General features: G+C 47.8%; 1 protein-coding gene across 4 annotated transcripts in view; it reads left to right on the top strand.

Annotated features, from left to right (window-relative positions):
• Window positions 1-14,915: 14,915 nt before the first annotated feature.
• LOC137539184 (ovochymase-2-like) overlaps window positions 14,916-16,362 on the top strand; it is a 229,166-nt gene continuing 227,719 nt past the window's right edge. For all 4 annotated transcript variants that reach the window (XM_068261698.1, XM_068261699.1, XM_068261697.1 and 1 more), the window contains exon 1: window positions 14,916-14,991. In XM_068261698.1, coding sequence (XP_068117799.1) covers window positions 14,923-14,991 — 69 coding nt within the window. In that variant the 5' untranslated portion in view covers window positions 14,916-14,922. The remainder of the gene's footprint in view (window positions 14,992-16,362) is intronic.

Genomic DNA, 16,362 nt, shown 5'->3' with positions numbered 1-16,362 from the left:
GAGTGGTGATGGCTGCAGACAGCACAGAGTGGATGCAAAATGGACGCTTACTGTGCATCCACTCAAGTTGGGAATGAGCCTAAATGTGGCACTGCAGCAAAATGGGGTAATCATTATTGCTTTGTATTTAAGTCAAACTGTTTTCCTGATTTCTCAGGTAAAATTTAAAGGACAACCGAGGTGAAAATAAACTGATGATATATACAATTATATTTTCTTTCCTCCTCCAACTAAAAATTTGTTTTACCCTGCAGTTTTATTTTATATTTAAATCAAGTTTTTTTTTAAGTTTTTACTGTCTCATTGTCTCTGCCCAATGACACCTTCATTGAAATATACCAGAGCTAAAATCTATGAACGATTGATTGTTTTTATCTCTTTCCTGTCCTCAGAAGCCATTTACTGCCAAGAAAGTGTTTTATGGCTGTAAGAACCTATCAGTGAGTAACTCTATAGTCTAACCAAGACAGAAACTGTCACTTGCATACCTGATGTTTAAGTCTTTCAGGCAGAGAAAAAAAAAAGGAACACTGCATAGTCATTTGTGTTTCTGGCACTGTACATACACTTGTCTATCTCATGTCACCCTGGTTGTCCTTTAACCACTTTAGCCTTTAGTGTTTTTTCACCTTATGCATCCGAGTAAAATTTCACCTCCCATTCATTCACCAACAACTTTATCACTAAATAATAATATAATCTATATCTTGTTTTTTTCCGCCACCAATCAGGCTTTCTTTGGGTGGTACATTTTGCTAAGAAATATTTTATCCTAAAAGCATTTTAACGGGAATACTAAGAGAAAAATTGAAAAAATTCATGATTTGTCAGTTTTCGGCCGTTACAGCTTTAAAATAATACATGCTACCATAATTAAAACCCCAGTATTTTTTTTTGCCCATTTATCCCGGTTATTACACGATTTAAATTATGTCCCTATCACATTGTATGGTGCCAATATTTTATTTGGAAATAAAGGTGCATTTTTTCAGTTTTGTGTCCATCACTATTCACAAGCTTATAATTTAAAAAAAATATTAGTAATTTAACCTCTTGACATGCATATTAAAAAAGTTCAGACAATTAGGTAACTATTTTTTTTTTATTGTAATTTTTTTCTAATTAAAATTTTTATTTAAATATGTTTGGGTGTGTGGGAGTTAAACAGTTAATTTTCTACTCTTTTATAAAAATGTATGTAGATGTAGTTTTACTATTTGGCCACAAGATGGCCACAGTCAATGTACTTACAGGACGTGAAGAGGGGATGTGTAACAAAACAATCGCAGCTTCTCCATAGAAGCCAGCAATCTTTCTAAGGGACTTAGATCAATGAATGGGAACTGCTTTCCCATTCATTGATCTCCAGGCTAAAGGGCGGCCAGAACACCCCAGCGGTTCCAGCCCTGTGAACCCCGGCGGCTTCATTTTCTCATTGACGTAGCTCCTACATCCAGCATGCATATTTGGACATAGGCGCTACTTCCTGAAGGTTAAAGTGAACCATAAGTGAAAATAAACTGATGAGATAAAGCATTTGATCTATCATCCTACTCCTAAAAGTTACTTTTAGGTATCTCACAGTTTTATATTATGTTTTTTTAAATAAAGTAATTTTTATTGATCGTGCCAACATATTCTGTAGCACTGTACAACATGCAAAACATACAACATTGGGGCGCACAGATACATGAGCAGTTCAACATACTGTACAATCAGGGAAACCAGTAACACAAATATTGATGCATACAATTGATGTGTAGTTGGAATAACATCAACAATACTTATAAATGTTAATTTGATAAATTGCACAGAAACCGCAAACAAAAGGGGGGTGGTCCCTGCCCTTGCAAGCTTACAATTTAGAGGGTAGTGGGGTTGAGACACTGGGGGAGTAGACAAAGGGTTTAGCAAATGAGGCAGTGAGCATTAAAGGGAAGGTTCAGGGACTATCTGAAAAAAATAAAAATCCCCATCCACTTACCTGGGGCTTCCTCCAGCCCGTGGCAGGCAGGAGGTGCCCTCGGCGCCGCTCCGCAGGCTCCCGGTGGTTTCCGGTGGCGAGCCCGACCTGGCCAGGCCGGCGGCCAGGTCGGGCTCTTCTGCGCTCCAAGGCCCGGCACTTCTGCGTCCCACGCCGGCGCGCTGACGTCATCGGACGTCCTCCGGGCTGTACTGCGCAGGCGCAGAACTACTGCGCCTGCGCAGTACAGCCCGGAGGACGTCCGATGATGTCAGAGCGCCGGCGTGGGACGCAGAAGTGCCGGGCCTTGGAGCGCAGAAGAGCCCGACCTGGCCGCCGGCCTGGCCAGGTCGGGCGCGCCACCGGAGACCACCGGGAGCCTGCGGAGCGGCGCCGAGGGCACCTCCTGCCTGCCACGGGCTGGAGGAAGCCCCAGGTAAGTGGATGGGGATTTTTATTTTTTTCAGATAGTCCCTGAACCTTCCCTTTAACCACTTTGTCCACAGGTCAGTAGATATACGTCCTCTGGGTCTTCATCTAAGCCACAGGTCAGTAGATCTACTGATTTGTACAGAAGCAGTGCTGTGCAGGATTGGGCTTGCTCCTGTGCACATCTGATGCAGGACTAATTGGTGAATGGGAATATAAGATTCCTGAGCTAATGAGATTGATTTTTACTATTAAAAATACTTTTATTTTCTCATTTCATAGTGAAAAACACACTCTGTAGCATTATTTCAGAATCAAATATCTTCACCATAAATTGTGACCGGAACATAATCTAAGTTTTGTGATAAGCAGTAAGAATAGCCAAACAAAATTTGTGTTTTCTGTCTACAGTAGCACTTTTTATTTTTAAACTAGAATTGGTAAAACTGAGAAATACATGTTTTTTCTATTTTTTTTCTTTGTTTTCCCATTAAAATTCATAGAAAACAAAATTGTTTGAGGGAACAAATGGCATACAATGAAAGACTAGTTTGTCTTGAAAAAAAAAACAATATATATTTCATTTCTGTGTCATAAGTAGGGACAAAGTTATGTCTGATTAAATAAGGATACAGCTAAACTGTCAAAACTGCTCTGGTCAATAAGTGGGAAGAAAGGTCTAGATGCGAAGTGGTTAAATTCTAGCTATAGCAAATTAAAGCTTGTCTGAAAAGGTGGGTCTTGAGGTTATGTTTGAAATTGTCAAGGCTTGGAGCATGATGGATAGGCTGTGGTAGAAAGTTCCAAAGGATAGGGGGTGACACTTGTGAGAAGTCTTGGATGCGAGAGTGAGAGGAGATGACCAAGCTGGACATCTTGGGAGGAGCAAAAGTTCCAGAATGGATGATATCTGGAGATTAATGAAGAAACGCATGGGAGGGATAACCTGTGTAGAGCTTTGTATGATAGTGTTAGGAGTTTGAACTGGATCCTTTGAGTGATTGGTAACCAATTGAGGGATTGGCAAAGAGGTGCAGCATCAGAGGTGCGGGAGAAGAGGTGAAAGAGACTAACAGCAGAGTTCAGTAGGGACTGGAGAGGCGCCAGCCTGTTTTTTTGGTAGGCCACATAGTAGGGTATTACAGTAATCAAGACAAGACATGATTAGAGTAAGTACAAGCATTTTAGTAGCATCTTGTGTAAGGAAGGGATGAATTCTGGAGATATTTTTGAGATTAAAGTCACAGGAGGTTGTTAATGTGTTAATATGTGGTTGAAATGATTTGTTGGTTTGTTCTCAACTCAATAACAGTCTATCCCCAGTGTCAGAGAGCTCAAATATTTGAACTATTGTCTGTTTTACTGTATCGTTCCATTGCTCTCAGAAGCTCAGTTCTCTGCCAGGAGAGAGTCATAAGTGTTTTATGGCTTTAATTCCTTATCAGTGAGGGATGCTGACTGGAGAAAAACTGTCAGTTGTATAGCTGAATATTAAGCCTTTCAGGCAGGGAAAGAAGAAAAGGAGCTCAGCATAAATATTTTTGTATGCTTGCCACTATGCATACACGTCTATCTCATCATATCACATGTTACTTAAATTTCCCTTTAATAGTATTCGCAGTGACATAATGAGATAAACGGAGGCGCTCACTTCTGTATTTAGACCCATTAAGTTATACTCCTGTTTGCCTGATGAAGCGGGACCACACCTGCGAAACGCGTTGCACTAAGTGGAGTTGAATTAAAAAAAAAATTGTATTGATATATTGTGACTCAATTGAGTTTTATACTTTTGAGGGAGGTAAGTCCACCTGAACATCCCCCTCTTTTAAACGTTTTTATTCTACTCTGGGGCCTCTGTACACCAAGCCTTGCTGAAATCTTGATTCCACCCTCGGTGGAGGGGTTCTACCCAGTTTCCTATCTACAGAGAGCGACATCTTAAAAACCTGAGTGGGGTCAGGTTCTAATACACCCCACCTGCACTTGAAGTGGTTGCCTATGGGTAACCCATGTTTGTAAGTATATCTAACATTTTTTTGCTTTAAACCACAACCAACTTAACAATATTACACCATATTGGGCTCTTAATTTCTCTTTGTTCTTCCAAGCATAATGAGATAAACATGTATGTACAGCCCCAGTACAGAACTCAGCTGTGTTCCTGTCGAGGCTTAAATGACCATTTCTTTGCAGCTGGACTGCAGTGAAAACAGGGTAACTTACTGATAAGTAGAGATGGCCCAAACCTCTTCCAGCGAAAGTTCGGTTCGCGCGAACTTTCGCAAACCGCAATAGACTTCAATGGGGAGGTGAAATTTGAAAACTAGAAAAATTTATGCTGGCCACAAAAGATGTTTCAAGGGGTCTAACCCCTGGAGGGGGGCATGGCGGAGTGGGATAGACGCCAAAAGTCCCGGGGAAAAATCTGGATTTGACGAAACCATTAATCCTTCTCTCATGTCCACGCAGGCGAGGACAGGACGCTCCAGCGATCTCATGGTGATGCCGGACATGCGGACATTCTTTAGTCCAACACCTCGCCTTAGCGCTTTCGGATCCACCCTCCACCAACGCCTGGACTTGCAGGTAGCCGACTACCTGGCCTTAAGTGTGGATGTAGACACTGTGATGTGTCCCCATCTCCCCAGATTGTGTCCTTTTACAGCAATTGTACAGGTACTGGGTGACAGCTTTCTCCTGTTCTAGCAGGCGAGAGAACATGACCAGGGTCAAATTCCAGCGAGTTGGGCTATCAAGCGTCTCACCCAGTAGCGTCCCTACCATAGGGCGGCAGGGGGCGCCCCGCACCGGGTGTCGGGCGTCCCAGGGGGTGTCATCAAGGCCTCCCACAGAGGCCTGTGCAAGACAGGAGGGGAAGCAGCACGGAAAGGAGGGGTGGCGGGGAAAGCGGCGGGGAGGGGGCCGGACCCCCCACCTCCCTCACCTGGGTCCCCTCCTTCTGGCGCTTCCCCCTCCTAATTAGTCGCAGCGGGCAGCAGCGGGCAAGAGACTCACCTTCCTGCGTTCCAGGCGATGGCAAATAGCGTCATCGTCACGTGTTGCTGGTCTCCGCCTTCTCCACCGCTCACTGTGCTTCCTGATTGGCGGAAGCACAGTGAGCGACAGAGAGGTCGGAGACCAGCGTCGCGTGAGGATGACGCTATGCGCCGCCGCCGCCATCGCCAGGAGCAGGTGAGTGAGTCTTCTTCGCCGCTCCTGCCCGCTGCTGTTAATTAGGAGAGGGAAGCGCCAGAAGGAGGGGACCCAGGTGAGGGAGGTGGGGGGTCCGGCCCCCCTCCCCACCACCCCTCCTTCCAGGCTTTCCTCACACTGGGGGCAATTGTACTAGCTATTCTGGGGGCAACTAAATTAGCTATACTGGGGGCACCTAAACTAGCTATACTGGGGGCAGCTATACTGGGGGGCAGCTATACTAGCTATACTGGGGGGCAGCTATGCTAGCTATACTGGGGGCAGCTATACTAGCTATACTGGGGGCAGCTATACTGGGGGCAACTAAACTAGCTATACTGGGGGCAGCTATACTAGCTATACCTGGGGGCAGCTATACTAGCTATACTGAGGGGCAGCTATACTAGCTATACTGGGGGCAGCTACACTGGGGGCAGCTATACTAGCTATACTGGAGGCAGCTGTACTGGGGGCAACTATACTAGCTATACTGGGGGCAGCTATACTGGGGGGCAGCTATACTAGCTACACTGGGGGCAGCTACACTGGGGGCAGCTATACTGGGGGCAGCTGTACTGGGGGCAACTAAACTAGCTATACTGGGGGCAACTATACTAGCTATACTGAGGGCAGCTATACTGGGGGGCAGCTATACTAGCTATACTGGGGGCAGCTGTACTGGGGGCAGCTATACTGGGGGCAACTAAACTAGCTATACTGGGGGCAACTAAACTATCTATACTGGGGGCAGCTATACTAGCTATACTGGGGGCAGCTATACTGGGGGGCAGCTATACTAGCTATACTGGGGGCAGCTATACTGGGGGCAACTAAACTAGCTATACTGGGGGCAGCTATACTAGCTACACTGGGGGCAGCTATACTAGCTATACTGGGGGGCAGCTATACTAGCTATACTGGGGGGCAGCTATACTAGCTATACTGGGGGCAGCTATACTAGCTATACTGGGGGCAGCTATACTGGGGGCAGCTATACTGGGGGCAACTAAACTAGCTATACTGGGGGCAGCTATACTAGCTATACCTGGGGGCAGCTATACTGAGGGCCAGCTATACTAGCTATACTGGGGGCAGCTATACTAGCTATACTGGGGGCAGCTATACTAGCTATACTGGGGCCAGCTATACTAGCTATACTGGGGGCAGCTATACTAGCTATACTGGGGGGCAGCTATACTAGCTATACTGGGGGCAGCTATACTGGGGCCAGCTATACTGGGGGCAGCTATACTAGCGATACTGGGGGCAGCTATACTAGCTATACTGGGGGCAACTAAACTAGCTATACTGGGGGCAACTAAACTAGCTATACTGGGGGCAACTAAACTAGCTATACTGGGGGCAAATATACTAGCTATACTGGGGGCAGCTATACTGGGGGCAAATATACTAGCTATACTAGCTCCACTGGGGGCAGCTATACTGGGGGAAACTGTACTAGCTATACTGGGGGCAACTATACTAGCTAATACTTTAAAATACAGTTAGCTCCGCCCTCATCTGGTCATGACCACGCCCATTTTTTTGCTGCGAAGCACGCCGCAGGTTGTGGCCACGCCCATTTTTTAGGAGGGGGGGGTGTCTTTTAATACCCAGCACCGGGTGCCAAATGCCCTAGGTACGCCACTGGTCTCACCGTCAAGTTGTTTCTCTGCTGAATGTCCGCAAAGCGTGCCATGGCCGTGCAAGACCACCTGAAATGACCACACAACTTCCTGGCCTGCTTCAGGACGTCCTCTAAGCCTGCGTACTTTGACACAAATCTTTGAATGACTAGATTCAGTACGTGTCAGCTTTCCCAAATTCAAAGCGGAAAGGAGATTGTTGCCGTTGTCACACACCACGTTGCAGATTTCCAGCTGGTGCGGGGTCAGCCACTGATCCACCTGTTTGTTAAGAGCAGCCAGGAGAGCTGGTCCAGTGTGACTCTCCGCTTTGAGGCAAGACATGTCTAAGATGGTGTGACACCATCATACCTGGAATGCAGCACAGGCCCTGGGGAGATGGGGCTGTGTAGCTGGAGAGGAGATCGCAGCACCAATAGAGTTGAACTGCCACTCAGCTGAGGAGGAGGACGACAACAGCGGAGAAGATGTAGCAGGAGGAGAGGAGGTGGCAGGAGGCCTGCCTGCAAGCCATGGAGGTGTCACAGTTGGTCCGCTGCACAGCCATCGGTACTCCCTGCTTGCCATCGGTCACCAGGTTGACCCAATGGGCTGTGTAAGTAATGTACCTGCCCTGACAGTGCTTGGCAGACCAGGCATCCGTGGTCAGGTTGACCCTTGATCCAATGCTGTGTGCCAGAGATGACACCACTTGCCTTTCAACGGAGTCCACCAGCTTGTATGGTAACAGCTGGCGAGCTAATAGTTCCGCCACGCCAGCTGTCAGATGCCGGGCAAGGGGTGACTGGCAGAAATTGGCTTCTTCCGCTCAAAGATTTCCTTCTCGGACACCTGGCTGCTGTGGGCAAAGGAGCAGGAACCGCTCAAGGGCAGAGGCAGAGTGGAGGAGGGTGGCTGTGAAGGTGCAAGGGAGAAAGCGGCTGAAGATGCTGCAACTGAAGGAGGAAGAGGAGGAGGGTGGCTTTTCTTTTGTGTGCTGCTTTTGCTCAGGTGCTCTTCCCGTTGCAGTTTGTGCCTTTTCTCCATGTGCCTTCGTAAGGCACTTGTCCCTACGTGAGTGTTGGCCTTTCCACGGCTCAATTTTTGGAGGCAGAGAGAACAGATGGCAATGCTCCGATCTGAGGCAGACACATTCAAAAATTTCCAAACCGCTGAGCCCCCCTGGGGTGATGGCACTATGGTGGCATCAGCAGCTGATGTTAAAGGGCATGTTGGCTGGCTGTACATAGGTGACGATACATAGGGCCTGATTCACAAAGCGGTGATAACTCAGTTATCACGCCTAAAAGACTTTAGGCGTGATAACCTTTGCACTAGCAAAGTTATCACCGCTTTGTGCTGTAACTTGCGCGAAGCTCCCGCACGCAAAGTTTTTGCAAAGTCCCATAGGGCTTAATGGGCAGCTGCGCGCGCAAAACTTTGCGCTAGTTACTTCAGATCACGCCTAAACTAAGTTTAGGCGTGATAAAGGGCTTTTCACAGGTGTGCAAAGTGTTTGCACCGCTTTGTGAATCAGGCCCATAGTGCCGGACACTGGCACCAGCTGTTTCTGATGACGAGCTCCCCCTGCTTCTTTCAGCAATTCGTCTCCTCCTACTCCTCTCTGACTCCCCCTCTGAACTGTCCCCCTGTTCATTTCCTCTATTGGGAACATACGTGGGATCTGTATCCTCGTCATCATAATCATCCTGCCCAGCTTTGCTTGCCTCAGACACCTCCAAAACTGCACCAACAGCAGGTCCTTCATCATCTTCACACGTTACGTCCATAGTGTCGCCGCCTAACTCAGACATATGAGGTGGTGTAACTTGCTTAGTGCCTTCATCTGGTTGTAACAATAATGGCCGTGAATCAGTTAATTCCCCACCAATTAACTCCTGTGAAGTGTCAAATGCAATGGATGTGGTGCTTGTAGTAGCGCTGGTGGCTGCGGAAGATGAGGTGTTCTGTGTTAAATTGTCAACCACGTCCTGACAATCTTGAGAGTTGATGGGACGTGCCTTCTTCTGAGCACTGTACTTTGGTCGAGGGCCGCACAAAATCACATCAACACGACCTCACACAGACCTGCTGGGTGGCCATCCTCTGGGTCTGCCTCTACTTCTGCCTGTTTTGTCCGTTGTGTCCATATCGGGGGGGATGAAGTGAAAAGTATGCACTGACTTGACTAATATAATGTGCAGTCACACAGGTGCAGTTAACAGGTATGCACGGAGTGGTATATCACACTGTGTGCACTCACGTAGGTAGGTGGATGCACTGAACACAACAGGTAGGTATATGCAGTGATGAGGTGGGTGCACTGAACATAACAGGTAGGTATATGCAGTGATGGGTATTACAATGTGCGCCTGTCACACACAGACAGGTAGCAGACAGGCACAATGACACTGCGTGCGCTCAACTCACATAGGTAGGTGGTTGCACTGTGAACAACAGGTAATTAGGGATATGCAGTACTGGGTATTGCAATGTGCACCTGTCACACACAGACAGGTAGCGGACAGGCACAGTGACACTGCATGCGCTCATGTAGATAGGTGGGTGCACTGTGAACAACAGGCAGTTAGGTATATGCAGTGATGGGTATTACAATGTGCACCTGTCACACACAGACAGATGCAAACACTAGTGCACATGACAGGCAGGGGTCCGAACACTGCCACTGCTTGGGACCCCAAAACCACCATTTTACACAATAAGGCCTAGTGCACACCAGAGCGGTTCTGCTGCAGTTTGCGATCCGCTTGCGGGTGCGGATCTGCTAGGGTAATGTATTTCAATGGGCTGGTGCACACCAGAGCGGGAGGCGTTTTGCAAAAACGCATACTCCCGGGGTGCTGAAGATTTTGGATTGCGGATGCGTTTCTGCCTCAATGTTAAGTATAGGAAAAACGCAAACCGCTTTGAAAAACGGCACTTCAGAGCGGTTTTGCCGGCGTTTTTTGTTACAGTAGCTGTTCAGTAACAGCTTTACTGTAACAATACATGAAATCTACTACATCAATAACGCTTCACAAAACCGCAAAATGCTAGCTGAAACGCTACAGAAAAAGAAAAAGCGTTTCAAAATCTGCTAGCATTTTGTGGATCTGCTAGCGGGTTTTGGTGTGCACCAGGCCTTAGAGAGCGCAGGCAAGCCCCGGAGCTGCCACCACTAGGAACCTGCCCCCACCATTCCTTCAACTTACCACACACACAACAGAAATGCTCACTCCCTGACAGCACTCTGCCACTTATATATAGTCTGTAAATTTTTTACTGGAAGAATTGCATTAAAGTTTTGTATGTTTTATTGAATATTGGAATGGCGAAGTTGCTCCTGGATTATCTTTTTCTCAGTTGTTACTTATTATATATAGTCTGTAGACTGGCTGTCAGCCAATAAGAAGTGCAAATACATTACACCTAGTCAGACTAGGCTCGGGGCCCTAGCCTGTCATGTGCACTAGTGTTTGCATATTTTAAGCTTCATTTGCAGCTCCTTATGCAGTTTAGTGGGGGGGGGTGGATGAGAGGGAGTTTCCTGCACGCTGTTGCCCCCTGCTGGCCATATAGCCTTTGTGTATATGCAACTGAAGCCCTCTCCAACTATTTAATTAAGTACTGCAGACTAGGTGTAATGTATTTGCACTTCTTATTGGCTGATGGGCAGTCTACAGACTATACACACAGATAGGCAGCGGACAGGCACAGTGACACTGCGTGCGCTCAACTCACGTAGGTGGTTGGGTGCACTGTGAACAACAGGTAGGTATATGCAGTAATGGGTATTACAATGTGCACCTGTCACACACAGACAGGTAGTGGACAGGCACAGTGACACTGCATGCGCTCAGCTCACGTAGGTAGGTGGGTGCACTGTGAACAACAGGTAGGTAGGTATATGCAGTACTGGGTATTACAATGTGCACCTGTCACACACACAGGTTGTCACTGAATGTGCTGGACCTGGCAGTGGCACACACACAGTATGAATTATCAAGGCTGTCTATGCAACACAAGTGTCAATGGGACACACAGAAAAAAAAATAGATCAAAAGAACAAGATTAGCTCTAAAAAGAGCTGTTGTGGGGTGCTATTTTAGCAATAAGAATCAGCAAGGTGCAATCTAACAAGCCTACAAAAGCCTAACTAATCTTTCCCTATGAGAGTCTGCAGCAGCAGCTGCTGCCCCTTCTCTATTTACTGCAACCACACGGGTGAGTATAATGGCCGGCGGTGCCTGCCTTTTATAAGGGGGGAGTGGCTCCAGGGTCAAAGTTGACCCTAATGGTGCATTATGGAGGCGAACCGAACTTCTGGAAAAGTTTGCGGTTCTCCGCGATCGCGAACCACCGGAAGTTCGCCGGGAACCGTTCTACTAATAACTAATTACAGGCAATGAATCTCATGGGTGGCAAAGAAAACAATCCCTCAGGACTGACTGTGAATAAAACCTCACTTTGATGCTGAATTGGTGTGCGGACCTTCTGGATTTTTGCACTTTTGAACACTGACCCAGCACCCCGGATTTAATTATGGTGTGCAACTCTCTCTCTGTTTATGGACTTTCTACACAGCAAAGGTTACCCTGATTAAATCAGCATTACGTTCTCCCACAACAAGAATTAGACTTTACGCACTGGCAGAGCCGTAGCTTAGGAGCTGTGGGCCCCGATGCAAGTTTTACATTGGGGCCCCCCAAGCACGCTATACAGATTGGTACGGCGCACCAAAACCTGCCAATGGCAACTAAAGTGTCACAGGTGCAAGAAGGGGATGGGGAACAGTTTGTTAATGATTACCACTATTCAAAGTATAGAAGTGATTATTATGAGGACCAATAGAGAGCTAATACTGCAGTTGAGGGAGGGTCCCTCTGGCCCAAGGGCCCAGATGCAGTTGCAACCTCTGCACCCCTATTGCTACGCCCCTGCGCACTGGTAAAGTTCTATTTCTGTTTTGTTCCCTTTTATTTTTATAAGCGAATGTCTTGTTGTGTGTCACTGCCATTTTTACTTAGGGCCCGTTCACACTGCACGCGTTTCCAGCCGCGTTTTGGAAATGCGTGCAGGTGGCCGACACGCACGACATCAGACATTGCATAGAGTGCAATGTCTGATGTTCACACAGCATGCGTTCCGGACCTGTGCGGTCCGGGAACGCATGCTGCACGCAGATTTTACAAAAACGCGGCTTTCCCATTCACTTTTCAGTGATGGGATCAGCCACGCAACGCATACGAACGCGGATGGCGTGCGTTTGTACGCGTTGCGCTCTGCATGCGTGGCCGTCCGCGTTTTGTAGTCTGAACTGGCCCGTTCAGACTGCAAAACGCGGACGGCCACGCATGCAGAACGCGTACGAACGCACGCCATCCGCGTTCGTATATGTTGCGTGGCTGATCCCATCACTGAAAAGTGAATGGGACAGCCGCACGTTTTTGTAAAATCTGCGTGCAGCATGTGTTCCCAGACCGCACAGGTCCGGAACGCATGCAGTGTGAACATCAGACAGTGCACTCTATGCACTGTCTGATGTCCTGCGTGGCGGGCCACCCGCGCGCGTTTCTAAAACGCGGCTGGAAATGCGTGTAGTGTGAACGAGCCCTCTGTTTTTATAAAAAAAAATTGTATATATTCTCTCTGCATTGATCCACTTTTTCAGAATATTAAATCTTTATTAAATAATTTGGTCTTCTGTGTACTAAACAGATAATTTACATCTCCTAGAAAGAGATTACAGTGTTGTGTTGCATGTCAGTGCAGTATTGTATGCTCGGTTGTTTTATTGCTTCCCGTGTCAGATTGCATTGTGTGTGTGGCGTTGGTAGTGGTTTGAGCCTAAAGCCCGTGGATGACCCAAGAGATGTGAACGCCAGCCTGAGCACGTGCGGCTCGCATGCAGTGCACAAAATAATTGCTATAGACAGGGACAGATCTCCTTTCAGCACATGAATCTGTGCAGTGTCTAGCAGATTCGTTTGCAGACGACTGCTAGTGGTGGCTGAGTCTTGCAAGGCGGGGTTGAGGGCGACAGTCATGTTTAAAGTGTGATTAAATTGTATGCGAGTGTTTCTGATACCCCAGATAGGCCAGGTGTATTTACCTTTTGGTAGGTTGTGGATAGTTGTGTTTCCTCCCAGTGTGATATAGATTGGGCCTGTGTGGACACCTGCAACAGAGGAAGGGTAGCAGATTTGCTTCTATGACACCGGCGTGCCCCTTACTCACAAATGTTGTGTGTCAGTATACATGAACACATGAATATACAGCACTGTCAGCAGGGGCGTAACTAGGCCCCACCGGGCCCCCCTGCAAAAATTCTAAATGGGCTCTCCGCTCGGGGCCGTTTTGGGGGGCTGGAGGGGTCGCTGCACGAGGGGAAAGCCATGCCCACAGTCGGTGGGGAGGGGGGAAGGTCCCCCCCCTCCCTCACTTCGGGACTCTCCCCTCTGCACTCCCCTCCAGCTTATACAGGAAGTTGTCAGAGACTAGAGTGAGGAACGCACGCTGGACCGCACGGAAGAGGGAAGGAAGGAATGTATCAGCCGCTGCCCGCACACTTATTAAGCTGGAGGGGAGTGCAGAGGGGAGAGCCCTGAGGTGAGGGGGGGGGGACCTTCCCCCCTCCCCGCCGACTGTGGGCATGGCTTTCCCCTCGTGCAGCGGCCCCGAGCGGGCACAGGGGGGGGGGGGGCATTGGGGGGGCAGAGGTCGCATCCCCTATTGTTACGCCAGTGACTGTCAGTGTCATGTCATATGTGTATTTCGCTGCTATTTATATTTTAATTGAACTGAATAAAAGTACATTTTTAACCCTCAGTGCGCTAAGGGGCCTTTTCCGTTAGGGATATGTATTCATACTATATTTCCCCGAATACTTTCATTCGTAATTGATAGATGCATTTTATTGCATAGCTGCTGTATTTATATATTTTAATGTTCCCAGTGAGAGTTCTCTATTGTTTTTACCTTCTGCTATCTGTGCAAGCTGATACACTGTACACTGTGCGCGCATCTCTTGCTCAGGGGGCGGAGTTCCGCCCCGCCTTCAGTCTCCGTGCGGCGACCGCCGCTCGGAGACTGTTAGACGGCGAAACCGCCGTCTATTAGATCTGTCCCCTCCAGAGTGTCGGCGGTGATCCGCTGTCATAGGCTGAAGCCTATGACAGCCGATCACAATGATTGGCCAGTGGGGGGAAGGTGGGCGGGGTATTCAAAAGAAAAAAACTACATATTTTATTTAAAAAAAAAATTATTTATAAAAAAAAAAATAAACACTGCAGGGGATGATCAGACCCCACCAACAGGAAGCTCTGTTGGTGGGGGAAAAGGGGGGGTGTGTGGATCACTTGTGTGCTGTGCGGCCCTGCAGCTTGGCCTTAAAGCTGCAGTGGCCCTATTAACAAAAAATGGCCTGGTCACTAGGGGGGTTTAATACAGCGGTCCACAAGAGGTTAAATAAGGTGGCTCCTCCTCTGTTTGGCTGAATATAGTCAGGTTCTGTACGCTTGCCAAGGGGCCTGGTTTCTGACACATCCTCAGAGATCTTGTTCACCATGAGCTTGCTGGGCAATCTGTAATGGCCAGTGGGTTTCCAAGTCAGGCTCACTGTTGAATTACCCTTCTATTTAAAGAGCACACTGAATGCTCTCTAATGTCTGCTTAGCTTCCAGGTGCGGGCGACAACCACAGTCTGATGACATGAATTTCAGCCTTCTTTCACGGATTGTTGGTGGGGCAGCGGCGCAGAAAAATGAACATCCTTGGATGGTAAGTTTCTACTTTGCGTTATAGAATAGTATCCTTAAAGTGAACCTATCATCACATAAATATGGAACCTTCCCTTTCTGGTGGGGTTTCTTTGTGAAGCTGACTCTTCTGTCCATTTCATGGCTTAAAGGGAACCCGAGTTGATAGACATATGGAGGCTGATATATTTATTTCTTTATAAACAATGCACATTGCCTGGCTATCCTGCAGATCCTCTGCCTCTAATGTTGGGTACACACAATGCAATTTGCCGACCCGATAGGCAAAATCGATCACTTTATTGATCTGGTGCACTTTGGACATGTACACATAATGCAATAATGCCTGGTACACACCATGCAATTTCTCATCAGATAGATGGGTCTAAAGGTGGCCATACATAGTACAATTTTTCATTTTTTTTCGATTAGATAATTTAGTTTGATTATTCAGTTAGATTGAATATAAAGATTTTTCCAGTATGTCCGATCAGATTTTTCTCGAAAAAAAAACTGGATAATCGTTCAAATTTCTTGATCCAAAAAAAGAAATATTTTAAACTTTCATTCGATTCGATCATTTAGATTGAATAAACGGGAAAATCGAACATTGTTATTGTATCGTGTATGGGCACCATAAAGATCATCTTTTGAAAAATATCAGTTGCCTGGCAGCCCTGGTAATCTACTTGACTGCAGTAGTGTCTGAATCACACCAAAAACAAGCATGCAGCTAATCTTGTCCGATCTGACAATGTCAGGAACACCTGATATGCCAAGCGCTTTAACCACTTAAGGACCAGGGTACTTTCTTCTGATCGGTGCTGCGTGGACTCTCCAGCCCGCAGCACCGATCAGGAAATGGCCAGGGCGATCAGACTTCCCCCCCTTTTTTCCCACTAGGGGGATGTCCTGCTGGGGGGGGTCTGATTGCCGCCGGCTACCCGCACTTTCCGGGGGGGGCTCTTCAAAGCCCCCCTCCGGAGCGCTTTCCGCCCTCCCCGGCTTTCCCTCCCTCTCCCTTACCCTGTGAGTGGCGCAGGACGGAGTTCCGTCCTGCGCCGGATAGGATAGGCTTCTGCCTATCAGATGCCGGTGATCCCCGGCCAATCAGAGGCCGGGGATCGCCGATCTACGTCACGGCGCTGCTGCGCAGCAGCGCCGTGTGATGTAAACAGCGGGGATTTCTTCCCTGGATGTTTACATTATGCGTGCGAGCCGCGATCGGCGGCTCGCACACTGTTCACAGAGACGGTCTCCGTGAACTGGCATGGAAAGGCCGCTCGATCGAGCGGCCGTTTCCATGCTATACCACTAACGACCCGCCGACGCCTATTACAGTGCAGAAAGATTTGGGCGCAGCCGCCGCCACCATAGGCTGTGATAGGAATTA

The sequence above is a fragment of the Hyperolius riggenbachi genome, chromosome 11, assembly GCF_040937935.1.
Source record: "Hyperolius riggenbachi isolate aHypRig1 chromosome 11, aHypRig1.pri, whole genome shotgun sequence".
Classification (NCBI taxonomy): domain Eukaryota; kingdom Metazoa; phylum Chordata; class Amphibia; order Anura; family Hyperoliidae; genus Hyperolius; species Hyperolius riggenbachi.
This window is presented reverse-complemented; position numbering and strand designations above follow the sequence as displayed.